A 23,670-nucleotide genomic window follows, 5' to 3' on the forward strand; every position below is an offset into this window, starting at 1 on the left:
TCTGGATGAAACCAGCCAACGTCACAGGGACCAATTCATTCTAAACGGAGATGAAAATTGTTAAGGATGTATGAGAATTCTGCAATTTGGAAATTATATAAAATGACTAGTGCATATCATACATCAATATATTTCAATTTTTTTTTAAATAAAATTTTTATACGAATTATTTTTAATCTTCTACATGTGTTAGTTGAATTGGAAATTTTTGTTCTTTCTTTGTGCTAATGTATTACAATTTTCTTTCGGGATATAAGAAACTACGTTTCTTTTCTTGCGGCACACAGAACGTCTTCATTTCACAAATTTCAAATATTTCCATCGAATTCACAATTGTGAAATTAGTCCAGAAGCTGGTGTGTCCATGAAAAAAAATACAATCATGCTGTGTTCTGTTTTCTTTGGATTTTACTATTTAGTATAGAAATTGGGTGAAGAAATGTTATTCCTAAGAGCACATGTGGAGCACTATTCAATTTTCCTTTTTTTTTCTGGATACCACCAATTGTTCAATGAATGGTTTTTATTGGACACACGAAGCAGTTAGACTCCTAGAGAGATCAATAATACAAGTCTTACATTTGTACGGTAAGCATCAGTTATTTCCAAATCGAATTATTTCCAACTATTTTTACAGAGCGAAAAAAATGTTCTTCGTGTAATTACAGATATTTAGGTAGTTTTTTTTTGTGATGTGCACATGACTAAAGCCTGACCTCCAATTTCTCATTTATATCTTTTCCTGACATCACTATATCGTCGACATGTCGTAACAACTGACGCGATTTTCTCAAACGACGGACGCACATCGCGCGCTACAATCGGTCTCATACGGGCTAAATCACACTTTTCCATTCATTTTAAAATTATTTTTATTCCATACGGTTATAATTTCCACAATTTCTCCCTACGAATAGTTTTTTTTTTAGGATCGGAAAAAAGAATCGCTACCTAGTCCCGTGGATTTCATCGTGGTTGTATCTCATAGTCTCCTACTATAACTAAACACCTTATTTTGTTTTTATATACTATTCATTATTTACTTAGTAAATAAACTCTAAGCAAATACTAAAGAGAAAGTAGAATGACATAAAATATCCCAACTACCGTAACTTCACATTCCGTTCCACCTAAATTTTTCCCTTCCGGAATCCCCCTTGTTGTCAGTGTTCTCTTCCTACTTGTTACTACTCATTAGTTGAAGAGTTCTCAAGAGAAAATGATTGTTTCAGGAAGAAACTTAAAAATTTCGACATCCAAGAAAAAAAAAACATTATTGCGATAACCTCCAACAGTGATTAATGTTGTTTACTCAGTCTCCCGCCGATTTTACCAATAGCCTTCGATTTTTTTATTCTGATGAATGATTTTCAAATCTTTGACAATAAATTTTCGCAGACTAACCTTTTTATTCTGAAAAAAAAAAACTTTTTTTCAATAATTTTACTGTACAACGAGAAATCTCACGTAAAAACAAGCAAATCCTGAGAAGTACAACTTTAACGAGAGCAGTATTTACTGTTTTCAGTTCAATAGTAAAGATCTAAATACAAAGCAGTAAATGAATTCCGCTCCAATCATTTCTTACTGTGAAATATCATCCAAAATGCCATGCACTTTGATATAAGATGGAAATTCTATCATGGAAATTTCATAAGGCCCTCAAGGGACTATTTTAGCGGATTGGAAGTGTTGTTTAGGTACTGCACCATAATTTTTTCTACTTTTTTGTTTCCTTTTCAAAGATTCCACATTTCCCTCAGGGATTTCATCCACCACGGTACGGGCTCAGGCAAAGTTATAGAGGACCGAACCTTTTTGAGGTATATAGAAAACTTTTGAAATATAACAGCGTGGGTTATTTAGCTCGTGCGCTCCCAGCGCGAATACTCAGATGCCTGATTGTGTTTAGTGAAAGCGGAGCCACCACGTTTAGTTAACAATCGGATTTGTATACCCGTCCCCGGACACTGCACTATATTTTTCTTAATTTTTTCCCCAAAGTACCCATTTTTCTCATATTCAAATCTTAGAAACAAAAATTTAATTAGATCAAAAAGAGATTAAACAGAAGGAACGGATCCGATAGTCCTCCGGACCCATTCCACTAGCAAATTGATACATAGTAGCACAAGATCTTCAGCAGTTTTAATTTTCTCCTCTTTCTTTCTCCTAGAATTCTTTTTTGCTAAAAAAAATTCTTATTAAATTTGCGGATTCAGTTGATCAACTTGTAACTTTTCCTTTCTGATTTTTTTTTTTTTGGAAAAGAAACGATCTTTTGTCCATGTTCATCAGAATTTAATAACTTTCTCTCACTTTTCTCGAAAGCAAATGTTGCCTTTCGTTCGTGGAATGCGGGTTGTTCTGGATTATGTGCCAACTGTCGCAATATGCGGACCTATACATCTCAATCGCACCAGCAATTCATTGATTCTAATCAAATAATCAGTTCTTCAAAAATTTTACACTAAACACTTTCTGTATATGTTTCTAAGTAAGCAATGAAAAGTTACCTATCCATAAGGTTCAAGGATTTTTTTCTATGAGAGGGGAACAACTGTTTAGGACTAATCCAAAGCATTTTTTTTATAGCTGCTTAATATGAAACAAGTACAACATTTAAAAAATCAATATTTTTCATTCCATAATTCCAGAAAACAAGAAAAGAAGATAAGTCAGTACTAAATTCTGGATAGTTCGGATTAGGAATACAAAGTGATCTGAAGTGCTCATTTTTTTCTCTCATTTACTGAAAATCAACATAATAATTACAGCTAACGGTTTTTTTTAAAGTCGCAGACGTGGATTTCTGGATTGCATAGAGTTGTGTTGACAGTATTGTAATTTTTCTTGATGGAATGGTGTTCTGTTGATTTTTGTTCGTTGATTACCAGTAAATTTTCTTTTTGTACAAGTTAAATCACCTTAATAGTTGTCCTGTTTTCATCCTTCTACTATCAGTATAAAATCCGGAATCTTCATTTTTGTAGAGATCTTTACAAAATCGTTTTTTTTTTTAATTCTTTGTAGCGGGAATGCTCAGCACAACCTCACCGTAGCACAAATGACCGTTATTGGTCCTTTTAAAAATTTATATCCTTGTCGTGTTCTTGCTCAATTACAATATTATTCATATATAAAAGGAACATATTCCTGGAAAAAAATAGCAGTCAAAGGGAATTAAAATTCCTTTCCAATAAGAGTGAAAGATGAACGGGTCATTTACTCATAAATATCCGAATATTGTTCATTATCCGTCTCTGCTGTTCTGTTTCACTCTCATCTATACTATTGTAACTGCAAAAATTTTAATTAAGATTTTTTTTCTTGTTCGTCGAAATATAGAACAACGAATCCGCCAGAATTCCCGCACGAGACTGCCTTTACTTCGTCGATTCGTGCTTGGATCATATTTTTCACGTGCTGAACATGTCAGCTCCGATTGCACGTACCGCTGCACGAGTACTCAGTAATTTACGAGATCAGGCCAAAGGTGAGTGCATTCTTTTAGCAAAACTTTTTTTTTCTAATTTCAAAGCGAACTCATTTTTTTTCTAACACTTTACTTAATATTCTGGAAGAGATGTGGTCATACTTATTTGTACATATGCATAAATTCCTATTTCTATTGATTCACGTTGTTCACTGTACAGTACTTTGTTCCAGAGGTTAATACGGAAATAAGTTCCCGAAATTTTATGATGGTTTCGAAATTATCACTCGCACAATATCCTATCATTTAATGAATATTTGACTTTTTTGGATTTATTTTCCATTTGATGTTCCGGTATTGGAATTAATAAATTGTAAACTTACTAATAAATTCGCGATCACTCATTCGCTTCGCGCTTGACCTTCCTATGAGATCGATAATACTAAAGCAACAGGGCCACGTAGGGAAAAAAATCCTAGCCAACTCCAAGATATCCGAACCTAATGAACTGAGGTTGATGGAGAGTCGCGCCAACTACTAGATAATACTAAATCATCAATATTTTTGTAACTGTTACATATTTTTGTAGACGTAAGAAAATTCAGAAAATTTTGTTATACACATGCAAACGACATGCCTCCATCACATTTATCACGTTTTTTTTTTCATGTGCTCAATCCTAGCCGTGTGTTTCTAAACGTGACCGCAGTCGGTGAATGATTTTTGCTATCTAAATCAAAGTAGAATAAATCCGAGACTTAAATCCTAGAAAAAAAGAAAAGATTATCAATTTTTCCTTTATTTCAGTTTTCCTTTTTGCTTTGTTCTATGTTTTAAGCAAAATCAGCTCTTCATCTAGCATTAAACATATCGTTTATATCACTTTCATCAATCCTAATTGATTGTAATCCTGGTTTTTGAATCTTTTTTTAACGGGGGCTATATTTTTATTTTCAATTGAAATCAATAGCGGAATATCTTTTCCTGTAAACTTGTGGTCTATCCATTCCTTTAGTTATCGCTTAACTTAGAATTATGCGTAACAAAATGAGAAAAATGAGGGAACTGAGTGTTGCGTCAATTACTAGTATATGACAGCATTGTTTTTTCCAGCTCTTCTACCTTTACTCGGACTTATTGTTTACACTGTGCTCGGTGCCTTATTGTTTAGCGAGTTAGAGGGTCCTAACGAGCAATACGAATTGGAACTCCTCAAAAAACAGAGGGAAGAACTGTTTGAGGTAAGTGTTTAGCTAAGTTATCAACAATTACTTTTTACCATCTAATCACTGAGACTCTGAATAAATCCAATTTTTTTTTCTCCAGAATACAGTGATCCGACTAAACAATGTCCGAGCTATGCAACCTTTAGCAGCCCTCAACCATACAAGGAGGAATTTGTTAAAGTTCCAGGAAAAACTTGGAATAGAGCCAGTTAGTTTTCCTCATTTGTTTTTCGAAACAATACAGTGTAAGACCGTATATAATGCAGGTAAATCCAGAAGAGACTCGATGGAATTTTTGGGGAGCAATTTTCTACTGTATGACAGTTTATACAACAATCGGTGCGTTTACACTTTATACCAATGTCATCAAAATATTTGGAGAAATACAAACAAAAGAGTTTTTTTTGAGGATACGGTAATATTGTACCTGTAACAACAGCCGGTCGAGTGCTAACAATTCTCTACGCTTTTATTGGGATCCCAATCGCTGTTCTTACACTTTTTGCTCTTGGTGCTATGTTTGCTAGATTATGTAAGGTGGTCTGGAAAACTATAATAAAATCCACGAAAGTGGTTAGCAAAGATCTGGAACAGAAGGTACGAGATATTAAATTTCATAAATTGAACATAATATTCTGGAAATTACACCTTAACGCTTTCAGGTAAGCGCAGCTGTCGGTTTTGGTGATGAAACAAAACCACAAATGGATCAGTCATCCTCAAGCCTCGGTGATGAGGATCTTTTATCGTTCCCTATTTCATTCCTCATATTTCTTACAATTCTTTGGGTATTTGTATGCGCATGGATTTTTACATTATTTGAAGATTGGAGTTATGGTCAGTGTTACTTTAGTACTACACAAGTAATAACTTTATAGAGAATAAATAGTAAAATCATGAATAAAAAATAAGACTAAGATTTAATAAATAAAGCAAATATTGTTTCAAATTTTAGGTACATCACTGTATTTTACGCTTATTTCTTTCACAACTATTGGATTCGGAGATGTGTTACCATCTGAATACGATTACATAGTAATTGTTGGATTTCTTCTACTTATCGGATTATCGCTTGTTTCAACTGTTCTCACACTTATCCAACAACAAATTGAAGCACTCGCATCGGTAAAATTTACATTTTCTACCCAAATTTTCCAATTATCCTTATTTTTCTTCTGAATCCGGCTTCGACTCTGTTTCTGATTTCAAAAGTTTCTTTTTTCTTGAGAAATAAACTACACCTCCAGAATTCTAACATTAATAATACATTTTGATGCGACTTTATGCTAGATATGGCAAATCCTGAGTATTCTTTTGAAATTCTGAGCCCTGTATAATCAGTTTAATAAAAAAACGCATAAAAAAAGAATATTTTCAGGGAATGCAAGCAAATATTGATCGGGAGTACATGAATGCACTTGCTGAAGCTGCAAATGAGGGAGAGATATCCGAGAAGGATCTGAAGAAGATGAGTATTGATAATGCACTTACAGAAGGAGGAAGTGAATCCACGCAGAAACATGGTCATTCATTTTTCTTCAAATCGTCCTCATAAAATTCTTATTCACATCTTGTGCAGTTTTCAGAAGTTGATCCACGATCCATGGATGCAGTGATCTCGAGAATGCCTTTTAAAGAAAGGTTACTATATAAAGTAATGCCTACATCTTCAAAGAAAAGACTTATCGAACAATCTGAACAGAAAATGCATCGACAAAATCGTGGAGTGCAAACGGATCAATCCCTACTACAGGTAGATTAATGGAACTAACTAGCTAATGTGATTCAATAATTGCGCGAGAACTAGTCCCCGCCAAATTTTCGCCTAACCTATGGTTATGCGAGCAATTGTTGGAATCCAATGGGAACGGGGGAAACGAGGAAGAGGAAAAAATAGAACGAATTCTTGTATTTGAAGCAAAAGTTTCAGAGTGCGGAAAAATTTCAACAACGGGGAGTTGTTCACTAGAAATTCGAAGGTTTTGTGAGCCTCATCTCTAATAAGATCCGGAATTCAGGACACTCTACGACCAAAACTCGAAGTTGTGCCGAATAACTATTACTTAAAGTAAAATCTGATAAACATTTTTTTTGAATGCATTTAAGAGTTTCCAATGAAGCTCAGCTTTTCATTGATATATTTAAATATGCACCTACTCTGCCCTTGGAATCTTAAATTATACAAATTACCGGATAAACGAATAGTATAAAAATAAACTATAAATAAACATAAATATAAACTATTTAGCTTATATTATTGCGAACCTAGGGTGAGTGTGGCGCAGTCGGTTAGAGGTCCGTTGTAGCCATACGGTCGATGGTTCGAAACCAAACTAGAGCCAACTAATCCTTTCATCTATCCGAGGTCGATAAATTGGTACCAGACCTGTCTGGGAGGATAAAAACACTGACTTGATCATCGGCTGGTCCCTGCAATTCATTGTGTAGGTCAACACGAGTTCCAGAACCATAACCATTACGATTTCCAGTAAAATGCGTTGGCGCATCCCGAGTGGATTGATACGGCACAGATTTTATCCTTTCTCCTTTATTCTAAATCTTACAGTAACATCTAGCCTGGAATTTTTAGAGTTGGAGGAGACTCGTGTTTGAGTTTCTTATTGAGTAAAATTTCTAGATTTGATTCCTTTTTCTTTCCTCTTTTTGATCGAATACAACCACATTTTCAGGCTTTAATACATGAAGAAATTCTTAAAATGGAATTAAACAACGAATTGCCGTCACGAAATGAATCTCCTACTCGCAAACCGGCTACAGGATTTCGTATTGGTAACGTGGTTCCAGTATCTGTTGAAGAGCCACCACACCAACCAACCGTAAGAACGACGACAATTCGTGAAGATGAAGTATAGCGACTAAACATTCCATAAATTCATATATCATATATCCATATATCCAACAGTTCATATGTCCATATATCCAGATCTAATCAATGCTCTAGTTTGTCATTAATTTTGAGGTTTTCGTGACATTTTCCGTTGACCTGCACCGATTTCGAGTGTCTGTTCAACTCTTACTTGTGAAACAATTTTTTGCATTCAATTTTTCTTCCCATTATTTGTATACATTCTTGTCTATTTTTAAAAATATTATGCTATTGATTTGACTTTTCTAATCAATTCGAATTCTATTCTGTTGCGCTAGTACTAACGGTCATCTCCTCTTCAGAATCAGAAAATAGGATTGGCTCGAGATCCCAGAAAATGTTTTTTCTTTCCAAAATAAAGGTACAAGCATGATAAATCACTTCTTTGCAGGCTACGTATTTTCAGCATGAGCCTCTTCCTGATTTTTTTTTCATCACTTCGATCGATAACTATAAAAGTGTAAAGTGTTTTGATGTTTATTGAATAAAATCTGCGACAGAGATTCGTTTACCATCAACATTTGCTTTGATCGAGTTTTCAATAACAAACACACATGTGAATGTGGTGTTTATTTTTGTACGAAACAATTTTTGTGAAATAAAAAATTTATTTGCTTCGTTCACGTTCGTATATGAGCAGACAAGCAACAGAACTCAAAGAACTGAAAGATTTTCTTCTATGCTTTAGTTCTTGGCGGTAGTGGACTAGCCATGTACAGATCTATAAGACATTGTGGATCACAATTTGGCATACATGCTTCGGGACATGATTGATCATTACCAGACAATAGTCCTCCACCATTTACGTTGACTGTAGTTGCTGGATTTTCTGGTACGGGACTCAGAACTGGCATTGTAACTGAATCGTCGGCACGTAGCTGTTGTCCGGCAACACATCCTGGTTCGCAACTCGGCATGCAAGCATCCGTGCACGCAAGTTGTGTTCGGAGACATTGAGGAGCACATGTTGGAGCACAAGGAGGTCCGCATAGAGGTACGGATTGAGCCAGAACGACTTGTTTTTGAATGGGAGAGGCTAGCACACATTTTTCCTCGCATGTCTCCTCACACATCGGCATACATGAGGGATAAATAGTATAGGATGAGCATGCTTTTTGACAAGATTGTTGGCAAACCACTGGACATTGTCCGATCGGGGTAAATCTTGGGATAACCACACGCAACGGTTGAATGTACGGTTGAGGATAGCACGCTCTTGTGCACGTACCGGTACAGAATGAAGGGCATGCGGATGAAAGCATAACCTGTGAACACATTGGTTGACAGATTTGCTGGCATGATGAACGACATTCCGTGATTTGAGTCTCAGCTCCACAAGCGCAAGACGGAGTAGGAACGATCGCGTTACAGGCGCATTGAGGTGCAGGAGATGGTGAGCAGCTGCAGGAAGGGGCGAACGGTGCTGCACAAGGACATTGACGTTTATCGCGAGCGAGTGAGGTCTGAAATTAAAATCTTCTTTTCCTTAAAAATCACTTTATTTTTGCTTCTTTACTGTTTTTTATTTTATTTTTTGTTTCATTTTTTTAATTTTTGAATACAGTATCGAGTTTGATAAGCTGTACACGTAGTGTATAAGCTTGTTAAATAAATTCATTGGCTAACGTTGAATTTTTTTTAAATTTTTGAATAGTTAGGAAAAACAATTCTGTGCAAATGTAGAACATTGACACGTGTGCCTCACTCTGATACTAAGCTTTTCCTGAAACTAAAAGGTCTCCAGAGACCATATATGCCAAAGCAGAAATAAACAGTTAAACTTCCGGCAAAATATGGAATCATCTTGAACAAAATCTTCCAATAAATAGATTTTCCGCGGGATTTTTGGCAAAAGTTTTCTTTGACGTCTCCAGTTCTCCGTCTACCAAAATCCTTTACTTGTTGAGAAGTAAATTCTCTCAACCAATAGGTGAAACGTTATGCTCTCTAAATTTTAGAACTCCGAGAAAATAATTTTTAAAATAATTTCTCAAGTGTAATATTGCAGCAAAACAAAGTAGTGGCAGAAATATGTCTCATATTTTTTAAATTAAAAACTTCAGACAATTACTAACATATTTTTTAAGTCCGTGTAGTCTCGAAATTAAGTCTCTAATTAGATCCTTAATAAAAGGATAAAGGATAAAGTCACTGGCGTATCAATCCACTTGGGATGCGCCAACGCATTTTACTGGAATTCGTAATCGTTGTGGTTCTGGAACTCGTGTTGACCTACATAATGAATTGCAAGGACCAGCCGGTGATCAAGTCAGTGTTTTTATCCTCCCTGACAGGTCTGGTACCAATTTATCGACCCCGGAGGGATGAAAGGCTTGGTTTGCACTAGGGTGGTTTCGAGCCCTCGGCCGTGTGGCTACAACGGACCTCTAACCGACTGCGCCACACCCGCCTTGATCCTTAATAAATATAAATCAATAAAATTCAGTTATTTGCAATTTTACTAGTTGCCGAGGATATATATTGACAATTACCATTTTATTTCTATTTTACCAGTGTTTACAGTTACTATTTCTTGCCACTTAATTACTGCTTAGAATTGCTATTTTATTTCTTTAATTTATTCATGGAGATGTAATTAATTACCAAGGAAATAAATGTGTAGCTTAGTGAATAAAAATTGTTTGCAACTGTAATAAAATTTTATCTGATGTAATACTACTGCGCTAAACTCTTACTTGATCTGACAATGCAGCTAAGAGTAGCAGCTCAATGAGGAACGATGAGTGCATTGCTGCGAATGTGATGTGATGTCCATGCTGTTAGTTCCAGGCTTTTATATTGTCTCACAGACAGCAATCAATGAGAATCAATTTGCATTCGATTTTTTTTCCAACTGTCTTCAGCTTTGCTGTGTTCGCTAATAAACGTACTCAAACCACGAAACATGTTACATCACGTACTCTACGATTTTCTGCTGTTAATCCAGTGTTCTACGTCAAACCGTTTATCCGCGATGTTTGTAGGATGTTTCACGATGAATGAAAAAAACGCTAAAAGATGTTCGTACGTAAATATTGTAGAGAACTCAGAGATATCCAGCCATAGTACTCAAAAGAGGCGTAACGATCTTATTTCTGCAGTAACATCACACTCGTTTACATGATTACTTGCAAGCCCAAAACTGTTTTTTTTGTAAACTTACTCGATTATATAACTCCTGGTTTCCATCCTCAAAGATATAAATATATTTATTTACTTACTTATTTATAACCTGAACATGTAAATGAATTTCTAAATGAAATTCCAAATCATATATATAAATATCATAGCTTTTATAAAGAAAAAAATCGCGAATACATATTTTGGATACGCACAAGGTCAACTTCCTCTCTCAGAGAGAATAGAGCGACTACCTTCGAGCTACTCTTAAAACTTAAAAAAACTAAATCTTAAGCTTTTTTAAATGCGTTTCAGAGTTGACAACAAAGTTCCAGTTGGAAAATAAATGAACAAATTAAAAGGCGAGTATAATAGAAAGAAAAAAAAGAACTTCTAGAGTAAAATTAGTTTTGGACAGTATATTAGTACTTTTATACTCACAGTACTTTAACATTTTTATTTTTCATATTTTTCCTCCCCAAAAAAATCTCTTAGAAACAAATTTTTGAATAAAATAATTAGCAAAGCACATAAATAAATACCCAGATAAACATATCGGTTATGCAATTATACATAGATACAATAATAGATGGTACAATTCACGAATATATGGATACTGCGTAAATAAAATAATTATAAGAAGTATTATAAATTTATAGATAAACCAAAAAAAAAACTATTGCAAATTCACCTCCTTGTAAAACTACTACTCAAAGAAAGTATTCAAAAAAATTTTTTCTTGCTAGAGTTTCTTCAAAAAAAAAAAAACTATTTAGAATAAAACCGTCACTATATCCGTCAGCTATTTCAACAATACATTTAATGACGTCAGTTAGAATTGTAACTCATCGAAAAGGAAAAAATTGCTCATTTTCCTTTTTGCTTCGTTCTATGTTTTAAGCAAAATCAGCTCTTTTTCTAGCATTAAACATATCGTTCATATCAATTTCATCAATCCTAACTGATTGTAATCCTGGTTTTTAAATCTTTTTGTTTAACGGGGGCTATATTTTTGTTTTCAATTGAAATCAATAGCGGAATATCTTTTCCACTAAACTTGTGGTCTATCCATTCCTTTAGTTATCGCTTAATTTAGAATTATGCGTAACAAAATGAGGAAAATGAGGGAACTGAGTGTTGCGTCAATTACTAGTATATGAGAGCATTGTTTTTTCCAGCTCTTCTACCTTTACTCGGACTTATTGTTTACACTGTGCTCGGTGCCTTATTGTTTAGCGAGTTAGAGGGTCCTAACGAGCAATACGAATTGGAACTCCTCAAAAAACAGAGGGAAGAACTGTTTGAGGTAAGTGTTTAGCTAAGTTATCAACAATTACTTTTTAAAATTTAATTACTGAGACTCTGAATAAATCCAATTTTTTTTTCTCCAGAATACAGTGATCCGACTAAACAATGTCCGAGCTATGCAACCTTTAGCAGCCCTCAACCATACAAGGAGGAATTTGTTAAAGTTCCAGGAAAAACTTGGAATAGAGCCAATTTGGTTTTCCTCATTTGTTTTTCGAAACAAATGAGGAAAACCGTATATAATGCAGGTAAATCCAGAAGAGACTCGATGGAATTTTTGGGGAGCAATTTTCTACTGTATGACAGTTTATACAACAATCGGTGCGTTTACACTTTATACCAATGTCATCAAAATATTTGGAGAAATACAAACAAAAGAGTTTTTTTTGAGGTTACGGTAATATTGTACCTGTAACAACAGCCGGTCGAGTGCTAACAATTCTCTACGCTTTTATTGGGATCCCAATCGCTGTTCTTACACTTTTTGCTCTTGGTGCTATGTTTGCTAGATTATGTAAGGTGGTCTGGAAAACTTTAATAAAATCCACGAAAGTTGTTAGCAAAGATTTGGAACAGAAGGTGAGACGAATTAAATTTCATATATTGAACATAATATTCTGGTAATTACGCTTTCAGGTAAGCGCAGCTGTCGGTTTTGGTGATGAAGCAAAACCACAAATGGATCAATCATCCTCAAACCTCGGTGATGAGGATCTTTTATCGTTTCCTATTTCATTCCTCATATTTCTTACAATTCTTTGGGTATTTGTATGCGCATGGATTTTTACATTATTTGAAGACCAGCCTGAGCGTCCGGCTAAAGCCGGACTTCAGACTTTCTGTGGTGTTTGCTTTGTCACCTTCACTGATAAACGAAAATTAATATTAGTGTTATTAGTTGTATGAAATTGGACTTGTGTATCTCCAGCAATCCTTCCTTTTTTACATTATAATTGAAGATTTCATAGTCTTCTTTTTAAACGCGTCAGTTCTACATTTGCAAAACATTCGAGCTTCAGCTCCAAACACTCCTTATCAATATATTATAGACAATATTTAAAAGTATCACGTGAAATATGGGTTTTTCTCATGTTTCCTATATACGGTTATCAAAGAATGGCGTTTTGGCATGAAATGACGTGAAAGACATCATCCTGCTGATAAAGATAACGTTCCACGTTAGATCACATAAACATCCTGCTACTATTTAAGCAGCTGTTTTCATGCGCGTTTCCACTTTCTGAGAACGGCATGATACCAACTTGAGGCGAACGAAGAAGGAAATAGATATGCGGAGGAGTCATGAAGGTGAAAAGCAACGCTCCCAGTGACCACGGCTTTAACCATTTATCTTTTGCGACATGCACACGAAGTTATTACGCACCATTTCGACACCGTGGGACCCGTTGCAGCCCATTTCATAGCTCTCTGGCGCCGGCGCATCCGCTTCTGTAGGTATCTGGCGCCGGTGGACCCGTCGCACCCGCTTTTGTAGGTATCTGGCGCCGGTGGACCCGTCGCACACGTTTCTATAGGTATCTGGCGCCGGTGAACCCGTCGCACCCCCTTCGATAGGAGTCTGACCCCAGCGCACCAATCCGACGCCGGGTGGGCCCGTCGCACCCCCTTTTTCGAATTTCGTGACACACACACACACACACACGAACACACACACACACACACGAACACACACACACACACACACACACACACACACACACACACACACACACACACACACACACACGCACACGCACACGCACACACACACACACACACACACACGGACAAGCTCGTTATTATATATCACCAGCCTGAACATCCGGCTAAAGCCGGACTTCAGGCTTATTTTGGTGCTTCATTTTGGTGTTCGCTTCGCTCGCCTTCACCGATCAATAAGAAATAGCAGAAATAACAGTATTTTTATATTTTTTAGAGAATTATAATTGCTTTTTTCTATCAACGCTTTCTTAAATCTTTCTTACCCGAAAATTTAAACCTAGATGAAAGATTTTATGGTCTTTCCTTAAACGCTCGCTTAGTTCTATATTTGAGGAGCAATCCAGCTTAATTTTACATCTATGTTTCTCTCAAACCTCCACAATTTGAAGACATCATTCGAAGTATGAGTCTCCTCTTCTCCACTGTTAGCATAGAATGATGTGCTAACATGGAATGACGTGAATATCACTATCGTAGTGATAAAAATAACGTCCTACGTCGGATCGCTACTACCGGCTACTATGGATTGCATTTGATCAGCCATTCGCATGTGTGTTTCCTTTTTTTGAAGGGTGCTAGCAGCATCAGTAGACATGCTGGGAAACAGATATGCGAAAGGATCATAAAAACACATTCTACCGCGTTGGGGCTCTCGCGCACCAAAACGACGCAGTGGAACCCGTTCCTCCCCACTCTATAGCTTCCTGGCACCGGCGCATATTCGTATTCATAGTATTCGTCTCCCCCTCTTTTTGTAATTGCTTGACTAAGACACACACATGTAGAGATGCAAACACGTGACAGAATAAGCCCGTTATTATACAGCATAATAGCTAGCAAATTTGGAAGTATACTTTGACATAAAAGTTTATTTACCTTCTCTAAAATATGAGAGAAACTAACTTGCATTATCAAAGCCAACATACACATCTGTACGATTTGGGAAAATGGTGAAAAGGTAGCGTGCTCGCCTATAAGTTAAATGGCGATGGTTCGGCACCTCATCGGTGCAGAGTTTTGCATCATTATGGAGTATTTTCGTGACACAGAGAAACACACACACACACACACACACGGACTAAGCGCGTTATTATATAGCATGATTAGAGCTATGGTCAGTGTTTCTTTAATACTGCATAGGTAATAACCAAATAATAAAATTACGGATAACAAAATAGGAACGAGAAATAATAAGTAAAACAAATAATGAATAAATAAATAAATAATAATAATGAGTGTTATTTCCAATTTTAAGTACTTAACTGTATTTCACACTTATTTCTTTCACAACTATTGGATTTGGAGATGTGTTACTTGGTAAAAAATTGTTACTTAGTAATTGTTGGATTTCTTCTACTTATTGGATTATCGCTTGTTTCTACTGTTCTCACACTTATCCAACAACAAATTGAAGCACTCGCATCGGTAAAATTTACATTTTCTACCCAAATTTTCCAATTATCCTTATTTTTCTTCTGAATCCGGTCGCAAACCATCAGAATCCTTGGGAGTAGGCAAAATTAAGATTTGAAAATCCTATTCGAAAGCAAATGAGCTGCTGATTTCAGATATACTCCAATAATTTAGTTTTGACAAACACGTGTCCTGAAAACAAGCAAAGTTTTCGCAAACTTCGTAAATTCTACAACTTTTTAATTTTTCACAACTCCCCAATCCTGCCATTGGCATATCCCGCGGCTACATCTCAGTGGAAGGAAGAGATGTTTGTAGGGTTTGCGCTAATTTCTCAAAATTAGACGAAATATTCATTATATTTGTAATCAGGAGATTATTTAGAGTATTTTAGTACCCCACATCATACATGAGTTCGAAATTCCCATTCTCTTCAGAAATATACAAAAGTGTTCCATTGAAGATCAATTAAAATTTTTTTCCTAGTTGTAAAGAATCCGCTCAAAAATTGTTTGCTCAAAAAAAATCAAAATTTGTTGTTTACTATAGTTCAAATTGTAAGTTTCTATCTTTGAAAATGCCTACTTTTTTCACTGTCAAACTTACAGCTTTGCTCTCTATTTCGTTATTTGCACTATTATTTAGAAACATTCATTTATTTATTCAGAAACATTTTCTCAGAATTTATTCAGAAACAACAACAATACATTTTGAGACGATATTATGCCAGAAATAACAAATCCTGAATATTTTTTTGGAATTCTGAGTCCCCATTATGCGACCAGAAGTCGAATTTGCTCCGAATAGTTATTACTTAAAGTAAAATCTGATAAACATTTTTCTATTGTATGCATTTAAGAGTTTCCCATGAAGCTCAGCTTCTTTCATTCATTCCATTCATATTTTTAAATATGCACCTACTTTGCTATTGGAATCTTAAATTATACAAATTACCGGATAAACGAATAATATAAATATAAACTATAAATAAATTATATAAACTATTTAGTTTATATTATTCTGAATCTAGAGCGAATATGGCGCAGTCTGTTAGAGTCCGTTGTAGTCTTGCTGTCGATGGTTCGAAGGTACCCTAAAGCCAACTAGGCCTTTCATCCCTTCGAGGCCGAGCCGATAAATAAGTACCCACGAGGGCTGGGCCCCACGAGTCATTGTATAGGCCAACACGTGTTCCAAAATCCTAACGATTACGAATTCCAGTAAAACGCGTTAACCTAGGGGGAGTATGGCGCAGTCGGTCAAAGGTCCGTTGTAGCCATACGGTCGATGGTTCGAAACCGAACTAGAGCCAACTAATCCATTCATCTATCCGAAGTCGATAAATTGATACCAGACCTGTCTGGGAGGATCAAAACACTGACTTGATCATCGACTGGTCCCTGCAATTCATTGTATAGGCCAACACGCGTTCCAAAATCCCAACGATTACGAATTCCAGTAAAATGCGTTGGCGCATCCCGAGTGGATTGATACGGCACAGATTTTCTCCTTTCTCCTTTATTCTGAATCTTACAGTATCATCTAGCCTGGAATTTTTAGAATTGGATGAGACTCGTGTTTGAGTTTCCTATTGAGTAAAATTTCTAGATTTGATTCCTTTTTCTTTCCTCTTTTTGATCGAATACAGCCACTCGTATATCATATATCCATATATCGAACAGTTCATATGTCCATATATCCAGATCAAATCAATATTCTAGCTTGCCATTTGAGGTTTTCGTGACTTTTTCCGTAGACTTGCTCCGATTTCGGGTGTTTGTTCAACTCTTACGTTTCATTTTTCCATTCGACTACTTGAGAAACAATTTTTTGCATTCAAATTTTCTTCAAATTATTTGTATACATTCTTGTCTATTTTTAAAAATATTATGCTATTGATTTGACTTTTCTAATCAATTCGAATCCTCCACAACGGTTTATCGCCTCATAGTGGCGTGGAGGTGACACTGGGCGTCGAACTGCGATGCACAGCGGAGGTTCGTCCTCCGGCAGGGTCTCCCAAGCTGAGAAGGAGTTCGACACATCCGACATTCCGACTTCTCGGAATCGGAAGCCTAGCTAAGAGTAAACCACTGCTAAGATTCACCTCCGTCTTGGCAAAATACCGCAAGGTGGTTCCCTGATCCATATAGGTTGGGCGACGACCTGTGGTGAACGCTAAGCTCGCCGTGGCATGGCTGCTTAGTTTGGGGAAAAGTCTTTTTGCCACTCCAGCATATTCACTGCCTCAGTACCCTGCACACTGGGCCCTGCCGTCTCAGACGTCGGACGGTATGGCGACCGGTGAGAGGCGATCAAATCTCAGGTTGCTCAGGACGTCATTGATTCTGGACCAAGGCGACACACGCACGACTCGCCATGGAGACTGTCTCAGACTGTGTACTTACAACGCGAGAACAGTTTCCACAGACGCCGACCTGCATGCCCTTCTCGGAGCTGCAGAGCGTATCAAATTTCACGTGATTGCTCTGCAGGAGACCAAGTGCAGAAGGAGCGACGTACGACAGATGCATGACGGTACACTCGTCATTCGTGGAGAGAAGGTTCCGTCGCGAAATGTATGCGGTGTTGGTTTCGTTGTGCACCCATCTGTCGTCCATCTCGTCGATTCTCACGAGATCCTGTCACCTCGTCTGGCCATTCTTCGCCTCCGCCTCCCCTCTGCGCAAAAATCCATCAGTATCATCAACTGCTATTCACCAACATCACCAGCTGATGATTCCGAATTGGACGCGTTTTACGAGGAGCTGGAGGAAGTAGTCCACAACGAGAAGTCCTTTTACAAATTCGTTGTCGGAGACTTCAACGCAAAACTAGGAAAGGCCACAGAAGAGGAATACAGGACTGGAAGATTTGGACTAGGGGACCGGAATGAAAATGGCAATCGTCTCGCAGGGCTGTTGTCCGCCGCTCGCCTCTTTCATGGGAACTCTCTTTTCATGAAAAAAGATCATCGTCGGTGGACATGGGAATCGCCCAATAGCGCGACTCGTGCGGAGATCGACCACATACTCACCAACCGGAGGTGGTGTCTACTTGACGTCTCAGTAGTACCATCCTTTTGTAGTGATTCTGATCACCGTCTCCTTCGTGCGAAAATACGGCTTAGCCACTCGATGGAAAAGAACATCTGCTATCGGCAACGAAGGAGAAAAGAAGTCGTCTACGACGATTGCGTACTCGAGGACTCCCTGTCCCAAAGTGACTGGCACATCGAGGAGGACCCAAACGTGGACTACGAGATGCTACTCAGAGGATTACGAGCCTGTGCTGAACGTGCCTCGAAGTCGCGCACGACAAACTTGGATCGAATTTCGAAGACGACCAAGGAATTGTTAGGAAGAAGAAGGGCTTTGAGGCTTGATCCGAATGCATCGCACATTGAGCGGTTAGTAGCAAACACTAGCTGCAGAAAAGCGTTGCAGGAGGATCTTTTGAAGTACAGGCAGAAGAAGATTCTAGAAGCAGCACAAAGAAGAACGAGTCTAAAGAAGTGCCGCAGGGATCTCCGCGAATATAATATTCCGCTAGCAACCTTGCTGAGCGAAGACGGGACTCGCACGTCTTCTCGTCGTGAGATGGAAATCATTACGGAGAGGTTTTACTCGAACCTTTTCCGTTCATCAACTCCTGTGTCAAGCCCAATCATCCCCACTGGCTCCACCACGGATTCTCCCTTCGGAAGTACGAGTCGCTATCAAGAGCATGAAACCTGGCACAGCCCCCGGACCTGATTTTATATCAGCAGACTTTCTTCGGGCTGGTGGCCATCCGCTTCATGTAATCTTAGCAGCGCACATGACATCCTATCTTCAGAAAGAAAGGATCCCAGACCAGTGGAAGACCTCGCGAACCGTTCTTATCCATAAGAAAGGTGACCGAGAGGACCTTCGGAACTACCGTCCGATATGCTTGCTGAGCGTGTTATACAAAGTATTCACCAAGATCATCCTCACACGCTGGATGAAGCCCAGCCTCAAGAACAAGCCGGATTCCGTCAAGGGTTCAGCTGCTTGGACCACATCCAGACCGTGTCGAGGGTCATAGAGGTTTGCCGGGAATACCGTCTGCCTCTTGTTCTAACCTTCGTCGACTATGAGAAAGCCTTTGACAGCGTAGAAACGAATGCAATACTGTCAGCGCTGGTCGATCAAGGTGTGGACGCGTCGTATGTGAGGACATTAGCCAATTGCTACGAACGATGCACGACTAGGATACAGCTTTTCTACCACCCTCTCGCCATACCCATTGGAAAGGAGGTACGACGAGGCGATACTATATCGCCGAAGCTGTTCACGGCTGCATTGCAATGGATAATGAAATCACTATCTTGGGAAGAAAGGGGCATACGTGTTGATGGAAGATTTCTTTCCAACCTTCGTTTAGCGGACGACATCGTTCTCTTTTCGAGCAGTACCAATGAAGCAGAAACGATGCTCAACGAATTGAACGAAGCAGGGAAGAGAATAGGACTACGAATAAACAGAAAGAAGACACAGTTCATGAAGAACGCGCACTGCGAGGACAGAGGAGTACAACTTGAAGGCTCCCAAATCGTGGAAACTCCGTCATACGTATACCTCGGACGTTCTATGAACATGGAAAACGACTTGAAGGAAGAACTGAATAGAAGAATGAGAGAAGCATGGGCAGCATTCGCAGCCGTCAGGGAAGCTACGGACCAACTGACGGACCAAGATCTTCGTGCCCATTTGTTCGACTCGACAGTCCTTTCATCGCTCTGTTACGCAGCGGAGACGTGGGCAGACACCGCGGCCACGTCTTGGAAGCTACTTACTACCCACAGAGCCCGCGAGAGATGTCTCCTGAAGTTTAACCGGCGCACACAACACCTTGCCGGTCTTCGTAGCTCCGACTTAAGAGGAATGTCCCGTCTTCGCGACCCAGCGGAATATGTATCGAAAGCAAAACATAGATGGGCCGGTCACATCATGAGAAGAATCGACGATAGATGGACTAAAAGAGCGCTAAAGTGGATCCCAAGGGACGCTAAACGCCCCCGAAGGAGACCGCCAACGAGATGGGGTGACGTGTTCGCTGCACGGATGGACCAGCTGAGAGCTCAGCTGGATACGGCTCAAGGACCTCGTCAACGTCACTCACGAAGCTTGAGAACATCTTGGATGACAATGGCGAGGGAACGAAACGAGTGGAAGAGATGCTGGGGCCCGCACGTCGAGTGAAGACGGGCCATCTAAGTATCTAAGTAAGTAATCAATTCGAATTCTATTCTGTTGCGCTAGTAGTAACGGTCATCTCCTTTTCAGAAGCAGAAGATAGGATTGGCTCGAGATCCCAGAAAATGTTTTTTCTTTCCAAAATAAAGGTACAAGCATGATAAATCACTTTTTTGCAGGCTACGTATTTTCAGCCTGAGCCTCTTCCTGATTTTTTTTCATCACTTCGACCGATAACTATAAAAGTGTAAAGTGTTTTGATGTTTATTGAATAAAATCTGCGACAGAGATTCGTTTACCATCAACATTTGCTTTGATCGAGTTTTCAATAACAAACACACGTGTGAATGTGGTGTTTATTTTTGTACGAAACAATTTTTGTGAAATAAAAAATTTATTTGCTTCGTTCACGTTCGTATATGAGCAGACAAGCAACAGAACTCAAAGAACTGAAAGATTTTCTTCTATGCTTTAGTTCTTGGCGGTAGTGGACTAGCCATGTACAGATCTATAAGACATTGTGGATCACAATTTGGCATACATGCTTCGGGACATGATTGATCATTACCAGACAATAGTCCTCCACCATTTACGTTGACTGTAGTTCCTGGATTTTCTGGTACGGGACTCAGAACTGGCATTGTAACTGAATCGTCGGCACGTAGCTGTTGTCCGGCAACACATCCTGGTTCGCAACTCGGCATGCAAGCATCCGTGCACGCAAGTTGTGTTCGGAGACATTGAGGAGCACATGTTGGAGCACAAGGAGGTCCGCATAGAGGTACGGATTGAGCCAGAACGACTTGTTTTTGAATGGGAGAAGCTAGCACACATTTTTCCTCGCATGTCTCCTCACACATCGGCATACATGAGGGATAAATAGTATAGGATGAGCATGCTTTTTGACAAGATTGTTGGCAAACCACTGGACATTGTCCGATCGGGGTAAATCTTGGGATAACCACACGCAACGGTTGAATGTACGGTTGAGGATAGCACGCTCTTGTGCACGTACCGGTACAGAATGAAGGGCATGCGGATGAAAGCATAACCTGTGAACACATTGGTTGACAGATTTGCTGGCATGATGAACGACATTCCGTGATTTGAGTCTCAGCTCCACAAGCGCAAGACGGAGTAGGAACGATCGCGTTACAGGCGCATTGAGGTGCAGGAGATGGTGAGCAGCTGCAGGAAGGGGCGAACGGTGCTGCACAAGGACATTGACGTTTATCGCGAGCGAGTGAGGTCTGAAATTAAAATCTTCTTTTCCTTAAAAATCACTTTATTTTTGCTTCTTTACTATTTTTTATTTTATTTTTTGTTTCATTTTTTTAATTTTTGAATACAGTATCCAGTTTGATAAGCTGTACACGTAGTGCATAAGCTTGTTAAATAAATTCATTGGCTAACGTTGAATTTTTTTTAAATTTTTGAATAGTTAGGAAAAACAATTCTGTGCAAATGTAGAACATTGACACGTGTGCCTTACTCTGATACGAAACTTTTCCTGAAACTAGAATGTTTCCAGAGACCAGCTATTCCAAAACAAAAATCACCAGTTAAACTTCCAGTCAAATATGGAATCATTCTGAACAAAATTTTCCCTTGAATAGATTTTTCGCAAAAGTTTTTTTTTTTGACGTCTCCGTTCTCCGTCTACTAAAATCCTTTACTTGTAGAGAGGCAAATTCTTTCTACCACGAGGTAATTACTGCTTAGAATTACTATTTTAATTCTTTAATTTATTCATGGAGATGTAATTAATTACCAAGGAAATAAATGTGTAGCTTAGTGAACAAAAATTGTTTGCAACTGTAATAAAATTTTATCTGATGTAATACTACTGCGCTAAACTCTTACTTGATCTGACAATGCAGCTAAGAGTAGCAGCTCAATGAGGAACGATGAGTGCATTGCTGCGAATGTGATGTGATGTCCATGCTGTTAGTTCCAGGCTTTTATATTGTCTCACAGACAGCAATCAATGAGAATCAATTTGCATTCGATTTTTTTTCCAACTGTCTTCAGCTTTGCTGTGTTCGCTAATAAACGTACTCAAACCACGAAACATGTTACATCACGTACTCTACGATTTTCTGCTGTTAATCCAGTGTTCTACGTCAAACCGTTTATCCGCGATGTTTGTAGGATGTTTCACGATGAATGAAAAAAACGCTAAAAGATGTTCGTACGTAAATATTGTAGAGAACTCAGAGATATCCAGCCATAGTACTCAAAAGAGGCGTAACGATCTTATTTCTGCAGTAACATCACACTCGTTTACATGATTACTTGCAAGCCCAAAACTGTTTTTTTTGTAAACTTACTCGATTATATAACTCCTGGTTTCCATCCTCAAAGATATAAATATATTTATTTACTTACTTATTTATAACCTGAACATGTAAATGAATTTCTAAATGAAATTCCAAATCATATATATAAATATCATAGCTTTTATAAAGAAAAAAATCGCGAATACATATTTTGGATACGCACAAGGTCAACTTCCTCTCTCAGAGCTACTACCTTCGAACTACTCTTAAAACTTAAAAAAACTAAAACTTAAGCTTTTTAAAATGCGTTTCAGAGTTGACAACAAAGTTTCAGTTGGAAAATAAATGAACAAATTAAAAGGCGAGTATATTAATAAGAAAAAAAAGAACTTCTAGAGTAAAATTAGCTTTGGACAGTATATTAGTACTTTTATACTTACAGTAATTTAACATTTTTATTTTTCATATTTTTCCTCTCCAAAAAATCTCTTAGAAACAAATTTTTGAATAAAATAATTAGCAAATCACATAAATAAACACCCAGGTAAACATATCGGTTATGCAATTATACATAGATACAATAATAGATGGTACAATTCACGAATATGTGGATACTGCATAAAATAAATATAAAATAATATAAAATATAATATAAAATAATTACTAGAAATATTATAAATTTATAGATAAACCAGTTATTGCAAATACACACTCTTATAAAATTACTACTCAAAGAAAGCATTCAAAATTTTTTTTCTTGCTAGAGTTTCTTCAAAAAAAAATATTTAGTATAAAACTGTTACCATTTTTGTCAGCCGTTTCCACAATACCTTTAATGATGTCAGTTAGAATTTTAACTTATCCAAATGAAAAAAAATTGCATTTATGGATAAGGCTTGGACATTTGTAGCTTCATTATTTTTCTTGGCTATGTTCCTTTTTACGTTGATTTTTCTCAAACATAGCTTGTAGACGGAAATCGTTTTATTTCTATTTATTTATTCTATTTTCTATATTTAAATTCTGTATTTATTCTATTCGATTCCGTGGTGTTTTTCTT

At 37.7% G+C, this 23,670-nt stretch overlaps 5 protein-coding genes across 8 annotated transcripts; 3 read left to right on the top strand and 2 right to left on the bottom strand.

Annotated features, from left to right (window-relative positions):
* Positions 1-3,432: 3,432 nt before the first annotated feature.
* On the top strand, positions 3,433-7,535 carry RB195_021622 (uncharacterized protein; the record flags this gene model as incomplete). Its single annotated transcript, XM_064208463.1, has 10 exons — positions 3,433-3,496; positions 4,550-4,677; positions 4,763-4,870; positions 4,929-5,001; positions 5,072-5,259; positions 5,325-5,499; positions 5,618-5,787; positions 6,041-6,185; positions 6,249-6,415; positions 7,353-7,535. The coding sequence occupies 10 exons, from the start codon at positions 3,433-3,435 to the stop codon at positions 7,533-7,535; spliced, it is 1,401 nt and encodes a 466-aa protein (XP_064064344.1).
* A 691-nt stretch (positions 7,536-8,226) lies between these two features.
* RB195_021623 (uncharacterized protein) lies at positions 8,227-10,299 on the bottom strand (the record flags this gene model as incomplete). 2 transcript variants are annotated; one of them, XM_064208465.1, is made up of 3 exons in its annotated part: positions 8,227-8,270; positions 8,331-9,012; positions 10,246-10,299. In XM_064208465.1, the coding sequence occupies 3 exons, from the start codon at positions 10,297-10,299 to the stop codon at positions 8,227-8,229; spliced, it is 780 nt and encodes a 259-aa protein (XP_064064345.1). The 2 variants fall into 2 exon arrangements, with proteins under 2 accessions (XP_064064345.1, XP_064064346.1); XM_064208464.1 differs by having other exon boundaries at positions 8,227-9,012.
* Positions 10,300-11,825: 1,526 nt separating this feature from the next.
* Positions 11,826-18,867, top strand: RB195_021624 (uncharacterized protein; the record flags this gene model as incomplete). 3 transcript variants are annotated; one of them, XM_064208466.1, is made up of 5 exons in its annotated part: positions 11,826-11,975; positions 12,226-12,298; positions 12,369-12,556; positions 12,614-12,739; positions 17,266-18,867. In XM_064208466.1, 5 exons carry the CDS (start codon positions 11,826-11,828, stop codon positions 18,865-18,867), a joined length of 2,139 nt encoding a protein of 712 aa, XP_064064347.1. The 3 variants fall into 3 exon arrangements, with proteins under 3 accessions (XP_064064347.1, XP_064064348.1, XP_064064349.1); XM_064208467.1 differs by lacking the exons at positions 12,226-12,298; positions 12,369-12,556; positions 12,614-12,739; positions 17,266-18,867 and adding an exon at positions 12,061-12,204; XM_064208468.1 differs by lacking the exons at positions 11,826-11,975; positions 12,226-12,298; positions 12,369-12,556; positions 12,614-12,739 and having other exon boundaries at positions 17,407-18,867.
* Positions 18,868-19,041: 174 nt separating this feature from the next.
* Positions 19,042-20,337, top strand: RB195_021625 (uncharacterized protein; the record flags this gene model as incomplete). The annotated part of the gene is made up of 1 exon (XM_064208469.1): positions 19,042-20,337. One exon carries the CDS (start codon positions 19,042-19,044, stop codon positions 20,335-20,337), a length of 1,296 nt encoding a protein of 431 aa, XP_064064350.1.
* A 458-nt stretch (positions 20,338-20,795) lies between these two features.
* RB195_021626 (uncharacterized protein) lies at positions 20,796-22,248 on the bottom strand (the record flags this gene model as incomplete). Its single annotated transcript, XM_064208470.1, has 2 exons — positions 20,796-21,581; positions 22,195-22,248. 2 exons carry the CDS (start codon positions 22,246-22,248, stop codon positions 20,796-20,798), a joined length of 840 nt encoding a protein of 279 aa, XP_064064351.1.
* Between the last annotated feature and the right edge of the window lie 1,422 nt (positions 22,249-23,670).

Source organism: Necator americanus, chromosome X, assembly GCF_031761385.1.
Source record: "Necator americanus strain Aroian chromosome X, whole genome shotgun sequence".
Classification (NCBI taxonomy): Eukaryota; Metazoa; Nematoda; class Chromadorea; order Rhabditida; family Ancylostomatidae; genus Necator; species Necator americanus.